The sequence below is a fragment of the Phaethon lepturus genome, unplaced genomic scaffold (genome assembly GCF_000687285.1).
Source record: "Phaethon lepturus isolate BGI_N335 unplaced genomic scaffold, ASM68728v1 scaffold41877, whole genome shotgun sequence".
Lineage (NCBI taxonomy): Eukaryota > Metazoa > Chordata > Aves > Phaethontiformes > Phaethontidae > Phaethon > Phaethon lepturus.
In genome coordinates this window covers 16,021-32,742 of record NW_010551980.1, presented here as the reverse complement: position 1 = coordinate 32,742, position 16,722 = coordinate 16,021, and the positions used below count along the sequence as shown (strand labels likewise).

Here is a 16,722-nt window from a genome sequence, read left to right as displayed (position 1 = left end):
TTTCCTCGCTGCTCCTCTCTGTATCCTGGGGCTAGGATTAGGTTACAATCCTGAAATGGCATGGTTGTCTGCATTGACTGAGAGCTGAATAGTAAGGGCAGAGTTTTGTTGATAGACTGAAATGCCTTCTGTGTTTGTTTCCCTTCTCTGGAGGAAAGGTGACATTATTTTCATTTGTAGTCCTACTGTCTCTGACCTAAATGTGTGGTGTCCAATTTCCTTCCCTGGCAGGTGACCTGGAAAATGAGGAATGGTGTCTGGGTACAGAGCTGACTCCAGCAGCAATAAAGACTGAGCCAGTGTTGTGCGAGACATCTTGCCTTGCTCCCTCAGTCAGTCTCACTGTCACGTCCACGTCGCTGGAGGGGGAACAACCTGACCTACAGACGGATGCCCTGGTACATGCAGACTTTCTGTTCTCGTCTCTGCACAATTAGCTACAGATTCTCCTAAGACTCGGCATGCCAGCCTCCTTGGTGCTAAAGGTTGTCGGTTCATGGTGCACAGTGCAGTCTGCCTTAATGTTTTTTAATGTTTGCTGGTGTCCCACTACTGCTGTAGGAGCTTGTGTTTCAAACCACTTGCCTGCATCTTCAGGTCTTAGCTTTCTCTTCTATGCTAGTCCCAAAGCCTGGGGCTCATGCATTTTTAAAAATATTTAAACAGTTTCTAATGAAGCAGTCCCACCTGAATTGGCTAACTCATTTGCCCTATCAAGCCTGTGATAAGCTAAGTGTCTTCCTTAATAACTTGCTTTAGTGCTGCTGTGCCTTCCTCTAATCAGAGCAAGACTCTGTGTTCGAAAAGACCGAAGAGTTTCCCTGTTTGCCTGATAAGTCACTTTTGTCAGATCTACGAAGCTTTGACATTTCAAACTGCTGCTGCTTCCACACCAACCTGCCTTGTAAGGAGCGTTTGTGATGCCTTTCTGACCACAGCTGGAGCAGCCGGTGGGCATTCACAAGGGCTTAGTTTGGCTGTGGTTAAGTAGAATGAACTGCGGCAGCTAATGGCTCACCAGAGTCCCCTGTCAGTGGAGGAAGAAGCATGACTGTCCTCAGTCCCCAGGGTGCAATGTCAGTGCAGGCCAGGTGGAGTTAGTAGATGCTGAAAATAAATGTTTCCATTTAGGTATGGATCAGAAATCTATGAGAAATTGAAAAAAATTAAACACAAGTTTCCCATAATCCTTTTCTAGTCTGAATGTGCTGTCCCCAGTATGTAGTCCTGCTGTAGCTTGGGATACCGTGATTTGCAAAGAGTATACTGGGACTAGCTGGTGGCTCATTACTGTTGCATGGATTAGCTACACAGGTTATTGAGAGAGATTTTGGCTGCAGTGAGCACACTGATGTGCCAGACTGACTTCCTCAAGCCTGGGACTGAGCGTTCAGGCAGACGCTGGGCAACAGCTTGGCAGCCTGGTGCCCCAACCCTGTCAACAGGGCAAGCCACATGTCTTCCAAACTTCAGTCAGCTGTGAGTGTATCTTTTCCTGTGCCTCCCCACTGTGAAATGAATTTAGGTTTGATAATCTGGTGCTCAGTGACTGGCACTTGCTTTTGCTCCTAGATGACAACTGTCTTGAACAGGCTCTCCCCCACTGCCAGGAGTGTTTCTGTCTCTGCTGAAACAGACTGTGCAGTCCGGCAAATCCTAGCGGCAGCTCTGTTGCTAAGAGAAGTAATTTGAGTGGGTTGCATGCTAGCTTTCAGTCTGAAATGTCATCTCTGAGGCATAATCTTTTATTTGGCTAAATATAGGAGTAAGAAAAGCCACAGTGGGAGTAGTCAGGGCAGTATTCTCTGTAGCCTGGTTTAGGAAACTGTGTGAAGCAGTTAAAGCTTTGCCTGTAGCAGAGCAGGAGGAGAGGAAAACCTCTCCATTTATGGAGAAGTCATCCTTGTATACTTCTATTAAGATGTTTAAGATGTGTGCTTTGGGTTTTCAGGCTGTTCATTTCTCTTTTCTAGATGAAACCACTGAGCCAGAAAGTTCTTCCAGAGATTAAATTGGAGCCCCATGAAGTGGATCAGTTCCTGAACCTCTCTTCTAAGGAAGGTCTGTTAGTTACCAACCCAAAATGTAAGGGAAGATGACCAGAATGCACAATGAACATACTTTACTCTGGTTAAATATTTGGCTTCCTCCTTCTCCATGTTAATCTTTAGGCTGAAGCTGTTGCCTTCTAGGGATTCAACTCAGGCTGCTGAAGAGCTAGCCTCTCTCTGACCCTCTATGTGCTTTTTCTTTTTTTTTGCCTTGCTCATCACAAAGAAAATGATCCCTTTTTTGTCTGTAGTGTATTAACGATTGTACAGTTGCTGGAGGGAGCTTGAAGCCTTAAAGTACAGGATTATTTAGGCTATAAGAGAAACCAATTTGAATTTAACTAAGGCATGGAAAGCATGAAGAACGTAAGCGGAAACTTCACTGGTTTATCCTCTGATGCAAAAGCAAGGATATGAGTTTATATTAAATTAAAAGTTAGGTGCATCTGTTGTAGCATATTATTTTTAGTAGAGTTTTTAAGAACCACCATGATCCCTTTGTGCTACTCTATAAATAAGGAGTGAGGAGCAATGATCCCTACCCTGAAAGTTAAACACAGATTTGTGGCACATAATATGTTTGAGAGAGACAAATACTTGGGCTGAAATTTGAGCAGATAACTGCATCCCACTTAGGAACACTTGTTATTCTGTTTGTGAATTTATTCGTATAGGTAAGTAGAACTGCTCTAGGGAGAGAATCAAGTGATATAGTAGGTGTAAAATCGGAGGCTATATATCAACCCAGGGCATAGATTCGATTGCTTAATTTGTGGGATTAAGGGCCTTACTGTTTTTCAAATGTGTATCTTCTGGCAACTACTAGAGTTAAGATGCTAGACAAAAAAAAAGCTCATGTATAATAGCTTTTTTTGGTTACTATTTTCCTTCCTTTGTTCCTCACCACCCATTTGATCTTTTCAACTCAAATTTGCAGAGTATAACAGAAGTGGAAGGTGGCAAATTCAGCCCTGTATCTTCCTACTCCCAATTTTCATTGCTGTAAATTTATGTCAGAGAAAAAATGACTTAGTTATGACTGTTTTGGACATCTGCTAAATTGTCCATGTAATATGAGTAGGTGAGACATTGCCCTGTTTCTCTTGGTCCAGACCCATTTGCTCATGAGCAGCACTTTGCTTACCAAGTCTAGCACAAGTTCTTTGGGCTGCAAGTGCAGTGGAAGTTACTTTGTAGCCCTGGATAGCACAGTGAGAGGGAGGTTCCTGTGGTGGTTACCTACGCTGCTCTTGCTCCGTCAGTACATTAAAGCCTTCACTGTCACTAGGTTATCACTTCCTCACAGTTGTGCCAAACCAGGTCTTTAAGAGGCAGATTATTTCTCCTCTCCCTGTTTATATAACACCTTGGACATGATCCCTTCTCTTGAAAAATACTGGTGATTTGTTTAATCCAGAGCAAAGTTAGGAAAGACTATTGTTTTTGGAGAGAAAGCACGCTGGCTCAGAGCCCGTCTGTTAACATGGTTTCCCAGGGACATGGGACTTGTACTGGAGGGTTATACTTAAACATCAAAGCATTTGGAGAAGCAGCTGAAGTGTAGGTAGAAATGACTGGGGCATATGCACTGAGCCGTCTTTTGTCCAGTGAACCTAAAGATAGCTGCTGTGTTTCATTCCTCCTTTGGAGACCTGCATGCTCTGAAAATTTTCCAAGTTGCCATTTTCGCTTGATCCATTTTTTAGCAGATAGTCCAAGTCTTGGAAAATGGGTGGTAGCGGCTCCAGTGGAAATTTAAATTAGCACCTCAAAACCTTGTGTTATATGTCTCTCTCGCCATTTAGCAGTGGATCCCCTGCATTTGCCTCCAACCCCTCCCAGCAGCCATGGCAGTGACTCTGAAGGAGGTCAGAGCCCAGCTAGATCACTCCCTCCTTCAAGCCCAATCCAGCTACAAGCCACGGCTAAAGTGACATCGCGCACAGCTTCAGCACTCTCCAATTCGCCTCTCCTGACTGCACCACATGTAAGTTGGGGTGGCTTTTTCCAGCATCTATCTATCTGTCTGTCTGTCTTTCTGTCTGTCTTGTTACTGTTTTTGCCATGTATTTGCTAACTTTCTGTTGTTCTTTAGATTAATCCATCTCTGGTCAAAACTGGAGATCCAGTAATTCTTGCTCACTGGTCTGTTCTCTTCCCACAGAGAGCAGCCTGTGCCTCTTCTCGAGGTTGAGACAGGGTTCAACAGTGTTGTTATGTTTCTACCACCATGGATTGTGTTTTGCATTAGGGCCCAGCCCTGCTGGGTTAACCGGTCCCTGGTAGATCTGCATCTGCCCTCTTGTCGAAAGCCAGTGGTGATCTTTAGGGAGGGATTTTCAGTAGTGCTTCTCACATGTTTCTTGCCCTGTTTGAGCCAAGGGAAGTTTTACTATTGGCATCAGTGTGTGCAGAGCTGGGCTGAGAACAACTGTTTTGAGGGAATCCTGTCCCAAAGGTTTAGTCTCTGAATGGAAACTATCTAAAAGGTCTTCCCCTTCCACTCATTCCCAATTGGAAGAAGCTGTTGTATTAGGCAGAGTCTTCTCTGAAGTGGGAGAGCTGCTGCCTCTCTTCCCTAACACCCTTTTCTCTAGGGCTGTGTGCACTTACTGTTAACATTATTTCATTTCTGTGACGCTTGCAGAAATTACAGGGGACCGGCCCACTCATCCTGACAGAGGAGGAGAAGAGGACACTGATAGCAGAGGGGTACCCAATCCCTACCAAATTGCCCCTGACAAAAGCAGAGGAGAAAGTGCTGAAGAAAATCCGCAGGAAAATAAAGAACAAGGTAAATGTTAGTTAGCTTTGCTGGGTCATCCTTAATTTAAAAAAATGCTGCAACAATTCTGCAGTGATGGTTTGGGGTACTGTTGAGTGCTGTAAGATGTCTTTTAATGAGGTGTTCTTCTTTGTTCCTAAACACATCCATGAAATTGTGACAGTGTGCCTCTGTCTAGGTATTTACCTGAACGATAGCCTATTTAGCAAGCAAGGTATCAAGTTGCTGTTGCTTGGCTCTCTTTTAAAACCAGTACAATCCTACCCTTACGGTAGCCAAAAACCTCTGTATTCCAGAGGTTCATCACCATCCATGGTGATGAAGGTGCTCTTTTCCACTGTTTCATGTTTTAAAATCTGACTATGTATTTCAGTGCCCTGGTCTTTTGGTCACTGAATTCCGTGACCTTAATGAACAGTTGATACCAAGGCTATGAAATGCCCTACAAGTCTTTTCTTTCTTCCAACATGGGGAAGAGCCTTGTGGTAGGGAGGAAAGCATTTTTTTTCAGACCTGGCCAGCTCATTTGTTCTAGAGGATATTAACACATCTTTGAAGGTTAGTGCATTCTGTTATTGGTTTTGCAGATAGAGGTGTAAATTTACCTACACTGAATTTGGTCTTGTAATACATTTTTTCAAAATTTTTGGAAATTACCTTGTGCATTTTATGTACCACTTTCATATAATCACAGTCATTTGTTTTAGGGGGATCTCTGAAGGTCTTTTGGTCCAACTCCTTGCTTTGAAAGCAGGGTCAGCATAGAGCAAGTTGCTCAGAGGCTTGTCCCGTCATGTTTTACTGTCTCAGAGGCTGACAAGTCCCCAGCATCTTTGGGCCACCTGTTCCCATATTAGGCCACCCTTGTGGTAAAAACAAATAAGTAGAATTCTTAATGTCTAATTGGAATTTCCCTTGTTGTGAGTTGTATTTATTGCTTCTTGCTATTTTGCTGTATGCCTCTCAGAAGACTGACATCATCTTTGCTACACAAGATAGTTGAAGACAGCAATAAGATTCCCTCCTTAGCCTTCTCTTCTTAAATCTGAACACACCCACCCAGCTTTTTCTGCCTTTCCTGATACGTCATGTGCTTCAGCATGCTTATTATAGCAGCCGTCCCCCTCTAGGCTTGCTTCTGTACATCAAAAGTATTTATTTCAGAGCCACAAACTATACACTGTACTCAACTGTGGTCTTGCAGGCACTGAGTAGAGGAAAGAACCACTCCTCTTGATCTGCTGGCTACAACCTTGTTAACGTAGACCCGGATCTGGTTGGCTGCCTTTGCTATGGGACTGTATTGCTGACTTATGTTAGGATGTGCAAATTTTTTCTACAAAGCTGCTTTCTAGCACGTGCGTGGGCTTTTCCTGTCCCAGATGCAGGCATTGTCCTGGGATCATCTTTTAGTATTTGTCCTAGGGTATTCTCTCCAGATGAATCTGATTTACTTTATAAGGTTAGTTCTATAAGAGCAGGGAATGATCTTTTTCCTAGTACTGAGAGGAGCAGTCTTGCTTCAGGATGTGGAAACAGACCAGGTCAGTGCTTTGCTTACCAGGAATAGAAGTGAGGACAGCATGGAGGCTTGAATCTAATAACATCAGGACTTTTTACCAGTTTATTAATTCTTCTCTAATGCTTTTTTTTTTCTATGCAAATATATGGTGTTTTCTTCCTTTTTCCTTAGATCTCTGCCCAGGAAAGTAGAAGAAAAAAGAAAGAATACATGGACAGTCTGGAAAAAAAGTAAGCCAGCCTCCTTCCTGTTTCAAGTGGGCCAATATCACTAGTTGCTGGACTGGGAAGAGATCCAGCTGTTGATGCTGAGATTGTTTTGTGCACAGAGTGCCAGCTGCCATCTCGTGGTTGTGACTGAGAAGAGTCCTTTCTGGCTTCTGCTTGTGCTGGGGTGCTGCATTCGTGACTTTGTCTACCTCCAGCACGTTGCTAATGTGCTGCAAAGACTTTAAACCCTAAATAAGGCAAGACCCATCTGCTATCAGCCTCCCCCTCATGCAACTCTGTTGGCCTAGTGGGTAGGCAGTGTCCAGGGAAAGGTGGATTCAGAGTGAATACATTCTGTCTGCTAGTGCAGATAGAGACAGAAATAGGAAGTGGGTGAGTCAAGACTGCCTGGGAAATTAAGCAGGACTCAGGAAAACACCATGTGACCCATCGACTTCCTTTAGCAAGAAGGAGCCAAACCCTCAGTTAGTGATTTATATCCCAAGTTAAACTTTCTTCCAACAGACAAGTATTCTAGTATTTCTCTTACGTACTTCACCAGATGGATCTGTTGAGACCCTTGTGCCATCTTTGGTGATATCTTTGATGTAATTTCCTTTTTTTCTTCTTACCTCTTTATGGATGAGTCTTGCTTTCTCAGAGTTACTCTCGTGAAATTCCACCATATACATACAGATATCAAAGCTATTTCCTTTTACCTTTTTCTTTCTTGAAGCTATTCCAGCTGGTCATGTTTGTCTTTTTAGGAGTTCCATATTTTTACTGCATCTCTGATGTGGCACGTCATATGATAACCAACTTTAGTTTAGGGAGTTTCCAGGGACTGTGTGGAAATGAGCACTCTCTTGGAAATGAATCCTTCTGGCTTATTAACCTCCCTAAACTTGAAATTCGAGGATCTGATTTCAGAAGCATGGCATTCGCTAAACTGTGTGGTGCCTCATCCTAGCAATGAAATGCACACATTGAACACTTTTGCACAAAAAACTTGCTAACAACATAAATATAGCATGTTCTGTGACTTTTAAAGTATCTGTCCCATGGCCTTATGCACAGAGAAGATCTGAGCAGGGTCTTTGCTGTTGCTATTTCAAGGGGCAAAAAGTAGTTACAGCCCATTCTGAATGAGCTGCACCTGCTGGGATGTAGTTGAGCACTGTAAGCAGGTGCTCCACAGCTAGTAGTATCTTTTACGATGTCTTTTACACCATGAAGTATGATTAAAGATTATGACTAAAGTTTGTTGGTGTAACTTTTCATTAAATGTAGGCAAGATCATAGAGCTCTCTGTGAAAGCAAATTTAATAAATGACTGATTTTTTAATTCCTCTTTCTTTCCTTGTGCTGTCTCCAGAGTTGAGACTTGTTCAAATGAAAATAGTGAGCTGCGTAAGAAGGTTGAAGTCCTGGAGAATACTAACAGGTAAGATGTGAAGGGAATAAAAGAAAACTGTGATATTACAGTGAAAAGTGAAAATCTGGAAGTTAAGAGATCAACTGAAATGTGAAGAGTAGCTGTATCTGATCTGGTTAATGTCAAAGAAGGATAAAGAAGACCAGCTGTCGTGACTGCGGAGTGATGTAAAGCATAGAGGCTTTGATGTCAGGCTTTAAACTGTCTCCCTAACCTGTGGTGTGCTTGGGAAACCTTTTAACACTCTTCTTCGAGTTCTTCCACTGCCCAAGGAAGCATAGTTAGTGATACATAATAAACAAAAAACTACAGCCCAACTCTCCAAATTGTCTTTATTGAGTGAAAGACTGTTTTGACAGGAGACCTTGACCTGGAGCATGACACTTCCAGAAATTACAGTGCTGAAACTTAAGTGTCATTATTAGTTCCTTCTGGACTACTAGATGTCATTGCAATTATTGTGCACCCTTCTAAATGTCTCACACCCCAGTATTTCCTTCATTTGGAAAATCAACTTCTTGTTTCTTCATTTCTTCATTTCACCAGAAAAAGGTGACTCGATGGTGGGTTTCTCAAAGGACACATGGTAGAAAATGTTCAATAGCTGAGCTTTTAATTGGATGTTAGCTGAGAGCGCAGTGTCAGTCATGGCTTATGCTCGATGAGTTCTCTAATGATGGCAAATTCCAATGAGCAGGTACTAGATAAGACCACTGTTAACACCTTCTAGTGAGAGGCATTTGTAGTGATGAATATTACCATTGAACATGATGGTAGCACTGAAGTGTGGGAGGAGGCTGAGTTTTGAAGATAAGACCCATGATCACAGAAAATGGCCCTAGAGCTTGTCTGGCAGCTAGTGTGTTGCTAACCGAGTGGCATGTGTTGTTTCTAATCTCCGGATCCAATCTCTAATTTCATGGAGCCAGACCCTGTAGCACTGTAATTTGCTGGAGAGTCTCCCACACACTGCTCATGCATAAAGACATCTGCTGCTTGTTTGAAGAGAGCCAAGCCATTTCTGTGCCTCCTGTATCTTCTTTCAGCATTTTACATAAAAGAACCAGGAATTGTTCTGTAGGTGTGGAGTAGGATTTTCTCTCCCAGGATCTGTCCCAGGAGGTGCTGAAGCCAGCTGCTTTAAGGAAGGGTGCAGCTGTGGATGAACCAGTCGGGGACAACATGTTGTCAAGCCCAGCATTGTTCTCCCCAGTTTAGCTAAATTTGGCCAGCTGTTTTCATCTTGGAGTTGTTGCAGATGCGGTCATGGGAACAGCTTTGTTGGTATTGTCTATCCTTTTTAGACAGAACCTTTAGCATCTTCGTTATTATCTGATGTTCTTAAATGTCTCATGCAAAATACTCTAAAAATATTTAGCTAAGTGATATTATCTCTGAATCTTTCATACTCTGGGCATATGGGATGAGTTGCATTGTTTTCTTCCTTTTGCAACAGCATTGATATTGGTTGTTAATCTCCTGCAGAGAAGCAGATGTTCCTGACCCTCTGCACAGAAATTGTTGTAATTCGTGGTGATGCTGTTTTGGCTATATTGATAGAAACTGTACTTAAAATCTGTTAAGGCTTCAAATTGAAGTACTGAGAAATTTGTAAAAGTTCCTGCTTTCATCAAGCCTGAATTATGTAACATAACACATTATGGTTTTTTTCACCTTAAACCCAAAGACCCACTTTTCTGATTTTTTAGTGTATAATTGTGCAACTGTCTCATTCAGAGGATGGTTCCAGGCCCTTTTTTAATGTACATTATCCACTTCCTACATTCAAAATGTCTGGTTTCCTCATTGGTATTTGCACAGAGCCTTGATGTGGCATCCAGAAACTGTTTAAATGTTTCAGAACTCATCTTTACAGCATCCTATAGCTGGTACTTCCACCTCCTATGTACAGTCAGGAATCAAAGTTCAAAGCAATGATGGTCAAAATTATGCAGTGTCAGTTTGTTCTTGGATGCCCAAATTTAAATGTTTAGGACTTTATTTCTCAAAGTACTTAACACACAATCATACACACATGTATCTTATTTAATATGCCCAAAGAAGAGCCCCAGTTGACTTTTGTTGCAACTTTGAGTGTTCAATGCAGTAAAAAATGAAGACATCATTGAAGGTCTTATCTAAAAGTGTATCTACAAGCATTAGAGCTGTTCTTCTGTTACGAAAAATCGTAAGAGTGCAAGAAAGATAACAGGAAAATAAGAGCTGTGATTACATGTAAAAATGTTCATGCATTCAGTTTGGATGAAGACAGAGCTGGTTTTTTTACTTTGTTGGAAAATTGGGTTATAGCCACTTACCGAAAAAGTTCACGCACATGTATGTGCTGTCAGTCAGGGTCATGTTTTTATAGTCTGGCTGGAGCTGAGAGGAACTGAAGGGCAATTTCCAAAACATAAAACTGTTGAACAGCAGAGTTTCCTTCCAGTATGTGTGATCAGTTTTTTAGAGCATGTTATTCTATGTATAGAACACAGTTTGCACAGATACATACTTCAGGCTTCAGGGAAACCCTGCTTGCATTTCAAAATCTGACTGCAAACCATGGAAACACTAGAATTTCTTCTGGTAAAATTGTTCCTATATTATTCTCAGTAACATGAAAAAATTTAGAAGAATCTTCCCCGAGAGCCTACCTTAGCCTGAAATTCTGGATCTGAAGAAATGTAATGTAAAAGGTACAAGTGTGGTCAAATCTTTGCATCCAGAAACATCTCCCTTGACATTTATGTATTTTAAAAGGCAAGGCAGGAGACTGAGGATCAAGATGCAGGGGAGTTTTTAATTCTCATTACTCTGAGTGAGTGACTGCAACATTTTTGGCATCTTTAGTATTAGAACACTAACATATGTTTCCTATCCTAATTTGTGTAGCTCAGTCCCTTAAAAGAAATCCATCTAAGTTCCTTTCTAGGCAATTTTCTCAAAACTAGGGAAGCACATTATTACATGGATATCTGTTATGCCTTATAGCCACATGGCTAGAGCTAGGCTCTCATTGGTTTTAGTAGCTTCTGAACATGTGGGGTACTGCTGTCTTAAAAAGCAAAGGGTGTGAGAAGAAGCCGGCACAAAGAGTTGAACTGACTTGTCCCAGTCACCAAGAAGGCTTGATCCACTTGCCTTTTGGCACTGGGACTGAAGGCAGAAACTGCCAGTGATCTAGGGGGTGGAATATGGTCTCTGAGGCCAGCATTGTCTAGCTGAGAGCCATGGCTATCTTGTATTGTGTGTGACATGAGAAGTAGTTTTACTTTTCACTTCTGTTGAGTCTGTACTTATAAATACATTGGTGATCACTTTTCCTGGAGAAATGATAGACATAGGATCCAGTTAGTGTATGATTGAGAGTGTCACACCTGGACAATGCATGCAAGTAGCTGCTAGAGTTGCTCCCATGGAGTAATGACTTGCAAGTTGTGTAGCTCTCCATTCTGACAGGCACCTTAAAGGCCGTGGCTTTATAAATGCAGTTGGGATGTTCTTCCATTTCTCATGCTCCTGCGCAAGCTATTGAGCAGTCATCTAAAGATCAAGCTGCATATCAGTCTGACCCACCAAGGGTTTATGGGCACCAAAGCTTCCAGACTTCACTGATTTGCATGGCTGTTCCTTTATTGGAGGCTGGTAAAGCCGTTTTACCAAGTCATTTTCAAGGAGTGAAGGATCTGGATTTATGTTGCAGTGAGATACCTTGCACTTCACTTCAGAGTACCCTTATAATAGTTGACAAAGTGTGGCAGCCCTGGAGCGATGCCGTGTTTTCAAAGCAGCAGGACAGTGTTTTTATGCTGAAAGATTTTTGATGAAAAATTGCTGGATTTTTTCTTTGTAATTCAAATGAGGAAAAATTGTGGATTTTTTTTTTTCTTCTTTGAGGTATTCTGGCCCTTCAGTGAAATCCTTACTTTGGGATTTGCTCTCTTTCCTAGAAATAGGACAGGCAGAGAAGGAATCTGTGTGTAGAGTTGGAAGATAGTAATTTCTCTCTCTCCTTATAAAAATTAGGTTTTGTTCCTCACAAAGTAGATAAATTCTCTGAAAGATCTTGATCAAAACAAACAGTGTTTGGTGTCCTCTAGAAGCTGTCTTTTTTTACTTAAATCTATGTTGGATTTTAAACATAAACATTGAATTGAGGAAGCCTCCCAGGTGGCTAGGTTCTGGAGTGACAAATTTCTTCTCCTTAATCAAGGTGTCACTGCAAGTAGCGAGTAAGCCTTGACTTGTTCCTTACTTTGGTAGTGAAAGGGACTCTTCTGAAGATGAATACGTGGATGTGCACCCGAAAACAAGACAACACAGGCAGAGTGAATTTGCTGGCAGCGTGTGGAAGGGAGAGCAGGAGTCTTCAGTCACTTTACAGCTTTCCTATGAGGTGCTTCCATTGGCAGGGAAAAGCGTGACAGCACGTTCACACCTCCTACAGAGGTGACCCTCTAATTGAATATCACTGGGAAACGTGTCAGACACAGTGAAAATAACCCCTGTGGGTGCAAACCCCCTTATGCATGCTGCCTTGGGATTGCATTTTCTCCTGTTAAGACTTAGCCATAGGCGGTGTGTTTCACTAAAAGCATTCGTGGCTTTCTTGCTGCTATTTAGAGGGAGCATCTTCATTTAACCTAAGTTCCTGTTCTACAGAGCAGAGAGCTGCTCCTTTTCCCTCTCTTAGTCCAGATGATCCCTGCAGCCATCCAGTAACAATGAAGGCAGCTTTTGCATGGGAAAGGAGATCTTTTGACCTTGGAATTCAGTCTTCCACCATTCCAGATTCAATCAGAGAATGAAAGCACCAAGGAATGCCCTATTTTGTCAGTGGCAGGTTAAACTGGTATCACCTCTGAACAAACCAACTTGTTTCTTGCTCTTGCCTTGGCTCTTGCTCTTAGTTTGAAAATGCACCTGTAGCCTGTCAGCTCCCAACACCGAGTCTTTGTCTGCTGAGAAGAAGACAGTAGCTCTGCTCAAACAGATAAATGATTTGGGGGAGAAGGACATTTTATGTGAAGGTAGTTGGTAAATAAGGTGGGTGGTGAATCTTCCTCTGTGTATAGGACACCTCAGAATACCTGCCTAATGATACTTTCCAAAAAGAGAGTGTTTTGGATTCAGCTCTCTGGGACCACTCTGCCCAGCAGGTTTTTTAAATTGGACACAAAAAGGCAGAGATGAGCAAAATGAGGAGAATCGCCTCTTCTCTGTTGATTTCCTCACTAGCCATTAGCTGTTTTCTCACTGACGCCTCCACAAAAAGTGGCAAGAGTGATCAGCATTTCAAGGCTGCTGCTGCTGCCAGCCCCCGAGCTGGGAAGGAGGAGAGCTCCTTCCTCCTCGCTCTGCAGAGCTGTTCTGTGTTGAGCCCAGTGACTCAGGCCTGAAACAGGGAAAATTTAGTCTTTAGCACTGAAATTGCAGGGTTAAAAAGGCATTGCTGTATAGCATAGCTGGTGGCATATGGTGGGAATACTGTATGCAGCGCGTTCTGTGCCTGAAAAGGGTATATACCATGTATGCAAGTCTTTGTGAACCCTGTGCCATGTAGTGGATGGGAGGAGGAATTGAGGAAAGGTGCAGAAGGGAGCAGGGAATTAGGATGGTCTCATTTATGTGAGGGACAGTGTTTTCATCTCTTAATTTGCCTGTGGTCTCTCTAATAGTGAATAAAGGACTGAATTAGATGAATCATTTTCTTTTTTTAAATACTGAGTTGCAGAATGAACCATGCTCTCAAGTGCATGAAGACATCCTTCCTTAATAAGTTGAGAAGGATCTGCTGGCCCCGATAAATCTGTGCTGTGAGCATGCTTTGTGCTCATTTCAGAATGCATTCCCGAAGTCCTTGAATTCATTAAACCCTAATTAGCAATGAGCATTGATGATTAAAAAATCTATAATAATAGGCAGACATGTGTATATTGAGCTGAGAAGGCACCTCTGGGTCTGTCCTACAATTAGCTTTTAGCCAATTTGATCTTAAAATAATCCTTCTATTTTCTCTGACATCCTAACCTTGCCTCTTGTGTTAGCATTTGACGTCACAGTCTCCAAAGCTGTTGCCTGGGGTTTTGTGGGGGTTACCCTCCACAGTAAGTTGTGAGACATGCAGAAGAAGTGAAAAGTAAAATTGGTAACAAACAGCAAAGTTAATACCATGATGCAAAGGTGTACTATATTTGACTGTGTCGAGGGCAAGTATTTGGATTATTCCTTGTGTCTGTTAAAAAGCTTTAATGAAAACTGCTGTGAAAACCCTGTATCAATCATTCTTTGAGATAATTTCTCATGTAAAATACTAGTATCCTAACTTTAGTAATTGATGATGATACAGCAAAAGAAAAACAGCCAGAAAGACAGAATACCTTCCTGGTCTGGGACTGTTGATGCCAACCCGAACAGAATTGCCATCATGGGTGGAACCTCTTTGTGGTTGTGACCTCTGAAAGACATGGTCAAAGTAACCAGTTCAAGCATCTGTGATTTTTGTCAACTCCTGGAGAATTTAGCAAATAGCAATACAGTGCTTTGTATTCATTACTACTAACTTCGAGGAGAGGACTTTAATGATCTGTACCTTGTCATAAATGCCGTATTATTGTCAGGTGTGGAATTTGAAGCAAAAAGCTGGTTAACCATCAAGTAGAACAGTGCATTTGATGCTCGTCTGTTGTCTTCGCTTTCCAGAACACTTCTGCAGCAGTTGCAGAGACTCCAAGCCATGGTTGCTGGGAAAGTGTCCCGTTCGTGTAAGGCAGCTAGCACACAGACAGGGACCTGTCTTATGGTGAGTGTCCCTACAGCTGGGAACTGTAGGGGAATGAGAATCTCTTTCCACTGCTCAAAGGCACATCCCTTGTTCTGCAAAGCCCCTCACTTGCAAATTCTCAGCTTGGGAAACTTCTCTTCAAAATTTGACAATTAATTTTGAGGTAGGTGAGACTCCTGGCTGATAAAGATTAATGGTTGTGGGAAGGCATTAAATTTTGGAGGAGACTGGGCCTGTGCTTTTGATTGGATGATGCAATGATGAAAAAAGGAGCACTGCTTTTCTGAGTGACCTGTTTTATTATTTCCTGCAATATTGTATGTGAGAAATGGTGGTTAGTAAAGTTGTAAAGTGAAAACGAGGGGGACCTTTGATGCCCTGTTCTTTTGATACCAGTATAAACAAACATACATATCCAAATAAAAATATGACTAAGGCTGTAAATCTACCTCTGGCCTATTTCAGTAATAGTAGTTGGGATAATAAAAGGATTAGAATGAAACTTTTCCCTTTTCCCTCCTTACACTCAGCCAGCAAATTCCCTTTATGCTAGTGCTATAAATTGATGGAAATTATGTTCAAGATCTAAGTTGCTCTCCTAGTTTGCCAGCCTCTCTGTGACTTCAAAGCAAGACTGGGGCCAGCAGCAGAAATAATCTTGGAAATTCCCAAAAGCGTCTGTAAAACACACATGGTGGTTGTGTCTGCTTTTCAACTTTGGGAGTAAATAAGGTTACAGGCCAAAATGGTGGCAAACATTGAAAACAAACTCTAGCATTGAGATCTGCCCTTTAAAACACTGAACTGTTATTGTATATATGCCTTTGCTAAGAGATACTGTATGTAGTGATGCAAATAGCCTCAACTGATTTGTTTTGAAAAAGTACCAGATCTGCTTTGTGTTGATTCTTAGTTTTGATGTGCGTGTGTGGGCCAAGAGCTAATGCACTTACCTCTTCTCATCCTCCCTTTGCCAGATGGTGGTGCTGTGCTTTGCAGTAGTTTTTGGCAGCTTCTCTCAGAGCTATGGGCCATATCCTTCTGCTACAAAGATGGTGTTGCCCAGGCAGCATTCCTCGCCAGAGTCCTACACAGACTCCATTGGTACGTGATGACTATCCCAGTCTTGCTCCCTGCTTGGTGCTCTTCGGCACTTGTTTTTCACCCTGTGACAGGTTGACCTTGGCTAGGTGCCAGGTGCCCACCAAAGCCACTCTATCACTTCCCCTACTAAGGTGGACAGGGGAGAGAAAATCTGAGAAGTTTGTGGGTCGAGATAAGGGCAGGGAGAGATCAGACAGCAATTACCATCACAGGCAAAACAGACTTAACTTGCAAAAATCAGTTTAATTTATTGCCAATCAAAATCAGAGTAGGATAATGAGAGATAAAACCAAATCTTAAAACACCTTCCCTGTACCCTTCCCTTCTTCCCAGACTCAACTTGCTCCTGATTTCTCTACCACCTTCCCCCTACGCGGCACAGGGGGACGGGGAACGGGCGTTGCAGTCAGCTTATCACACTCTGTTTCTGCTACTCCTTCCTCCTCCGGGGGAGGACTCCTCACACTCTTCCCCTCTACCAGCATGGTGTCCCTCCCACAGGAGACAGTCCTCCACAAACTTCTTCAACGCAAGTACTTCCCACAGGCTGCAGTTCTTCATGAACTGCTCCAGCCTGGGTCGCTTCCACAGGGTGCAGTCCTTCGGGAACAGACTGCTCCAGCGTGGGTCCCCTGCAGAGTCACAAGTCCTGCCAGCAAACCGGCTCCAGCATGGGCTCCTCTCTCCATGGGTCCACAGGTCCCATGTCCCTTGCTCCAGCACAGGCCTCCCACAGGGTCACAGCCTCCTTCACCTGCTCTGGCCTGGAGTCCTCCACAGGCTGCAGGTGGAGATCTGCTCCACTGTGGACCTCCATGGGCCGCAGTGGGAC

The 16,722-nt window shown here is 42.7% G+C and overlaps 1 protein-coding gene across 1 annotated transcript in view; it reads left to right on the top strand.

The window, feature by feature from the left end:
* Positions 1–16,722, top strand: part of CREB3L2 (cAMP responsive element binding protein 3-like 2) — a gene marked incomplete at its 5' end in the record, with an annotated part of 35,524 nt that overhangs the window by 15,776 nt on the left and 3,026 nt on the right. The window contains 8 exons of the mRNA XM_010291085.1: positions 232–398; positions 1,974–2,061; positions 3,860–4,038; positions 4,699–4,845; positions 6,530–6,588; positions 7,943–8,011; positions 14,705–14,804; positions 15,764–15,890. Of these exons, the coding sequence (XP_010289387.1) occupies positions 232–398; positions 1,974–2,061; positions 3,860–4,038; positions 4,699–4,845; positions 6,530–6,588; positions 7,943–8,011; positions 14,705–14,804; positions 15,764–15,890 (936 nt within the window). The remainder of the gene's footprint in view (positions 1–231; positions 399–1,973; positions 2,062–3,859; positions 4,039–4,698; positions 4,846–6,529; positions 6,589–7,942; positions 8,012–14,704; positions 14,805–15,763; positions 15,891–16,722) is intronic.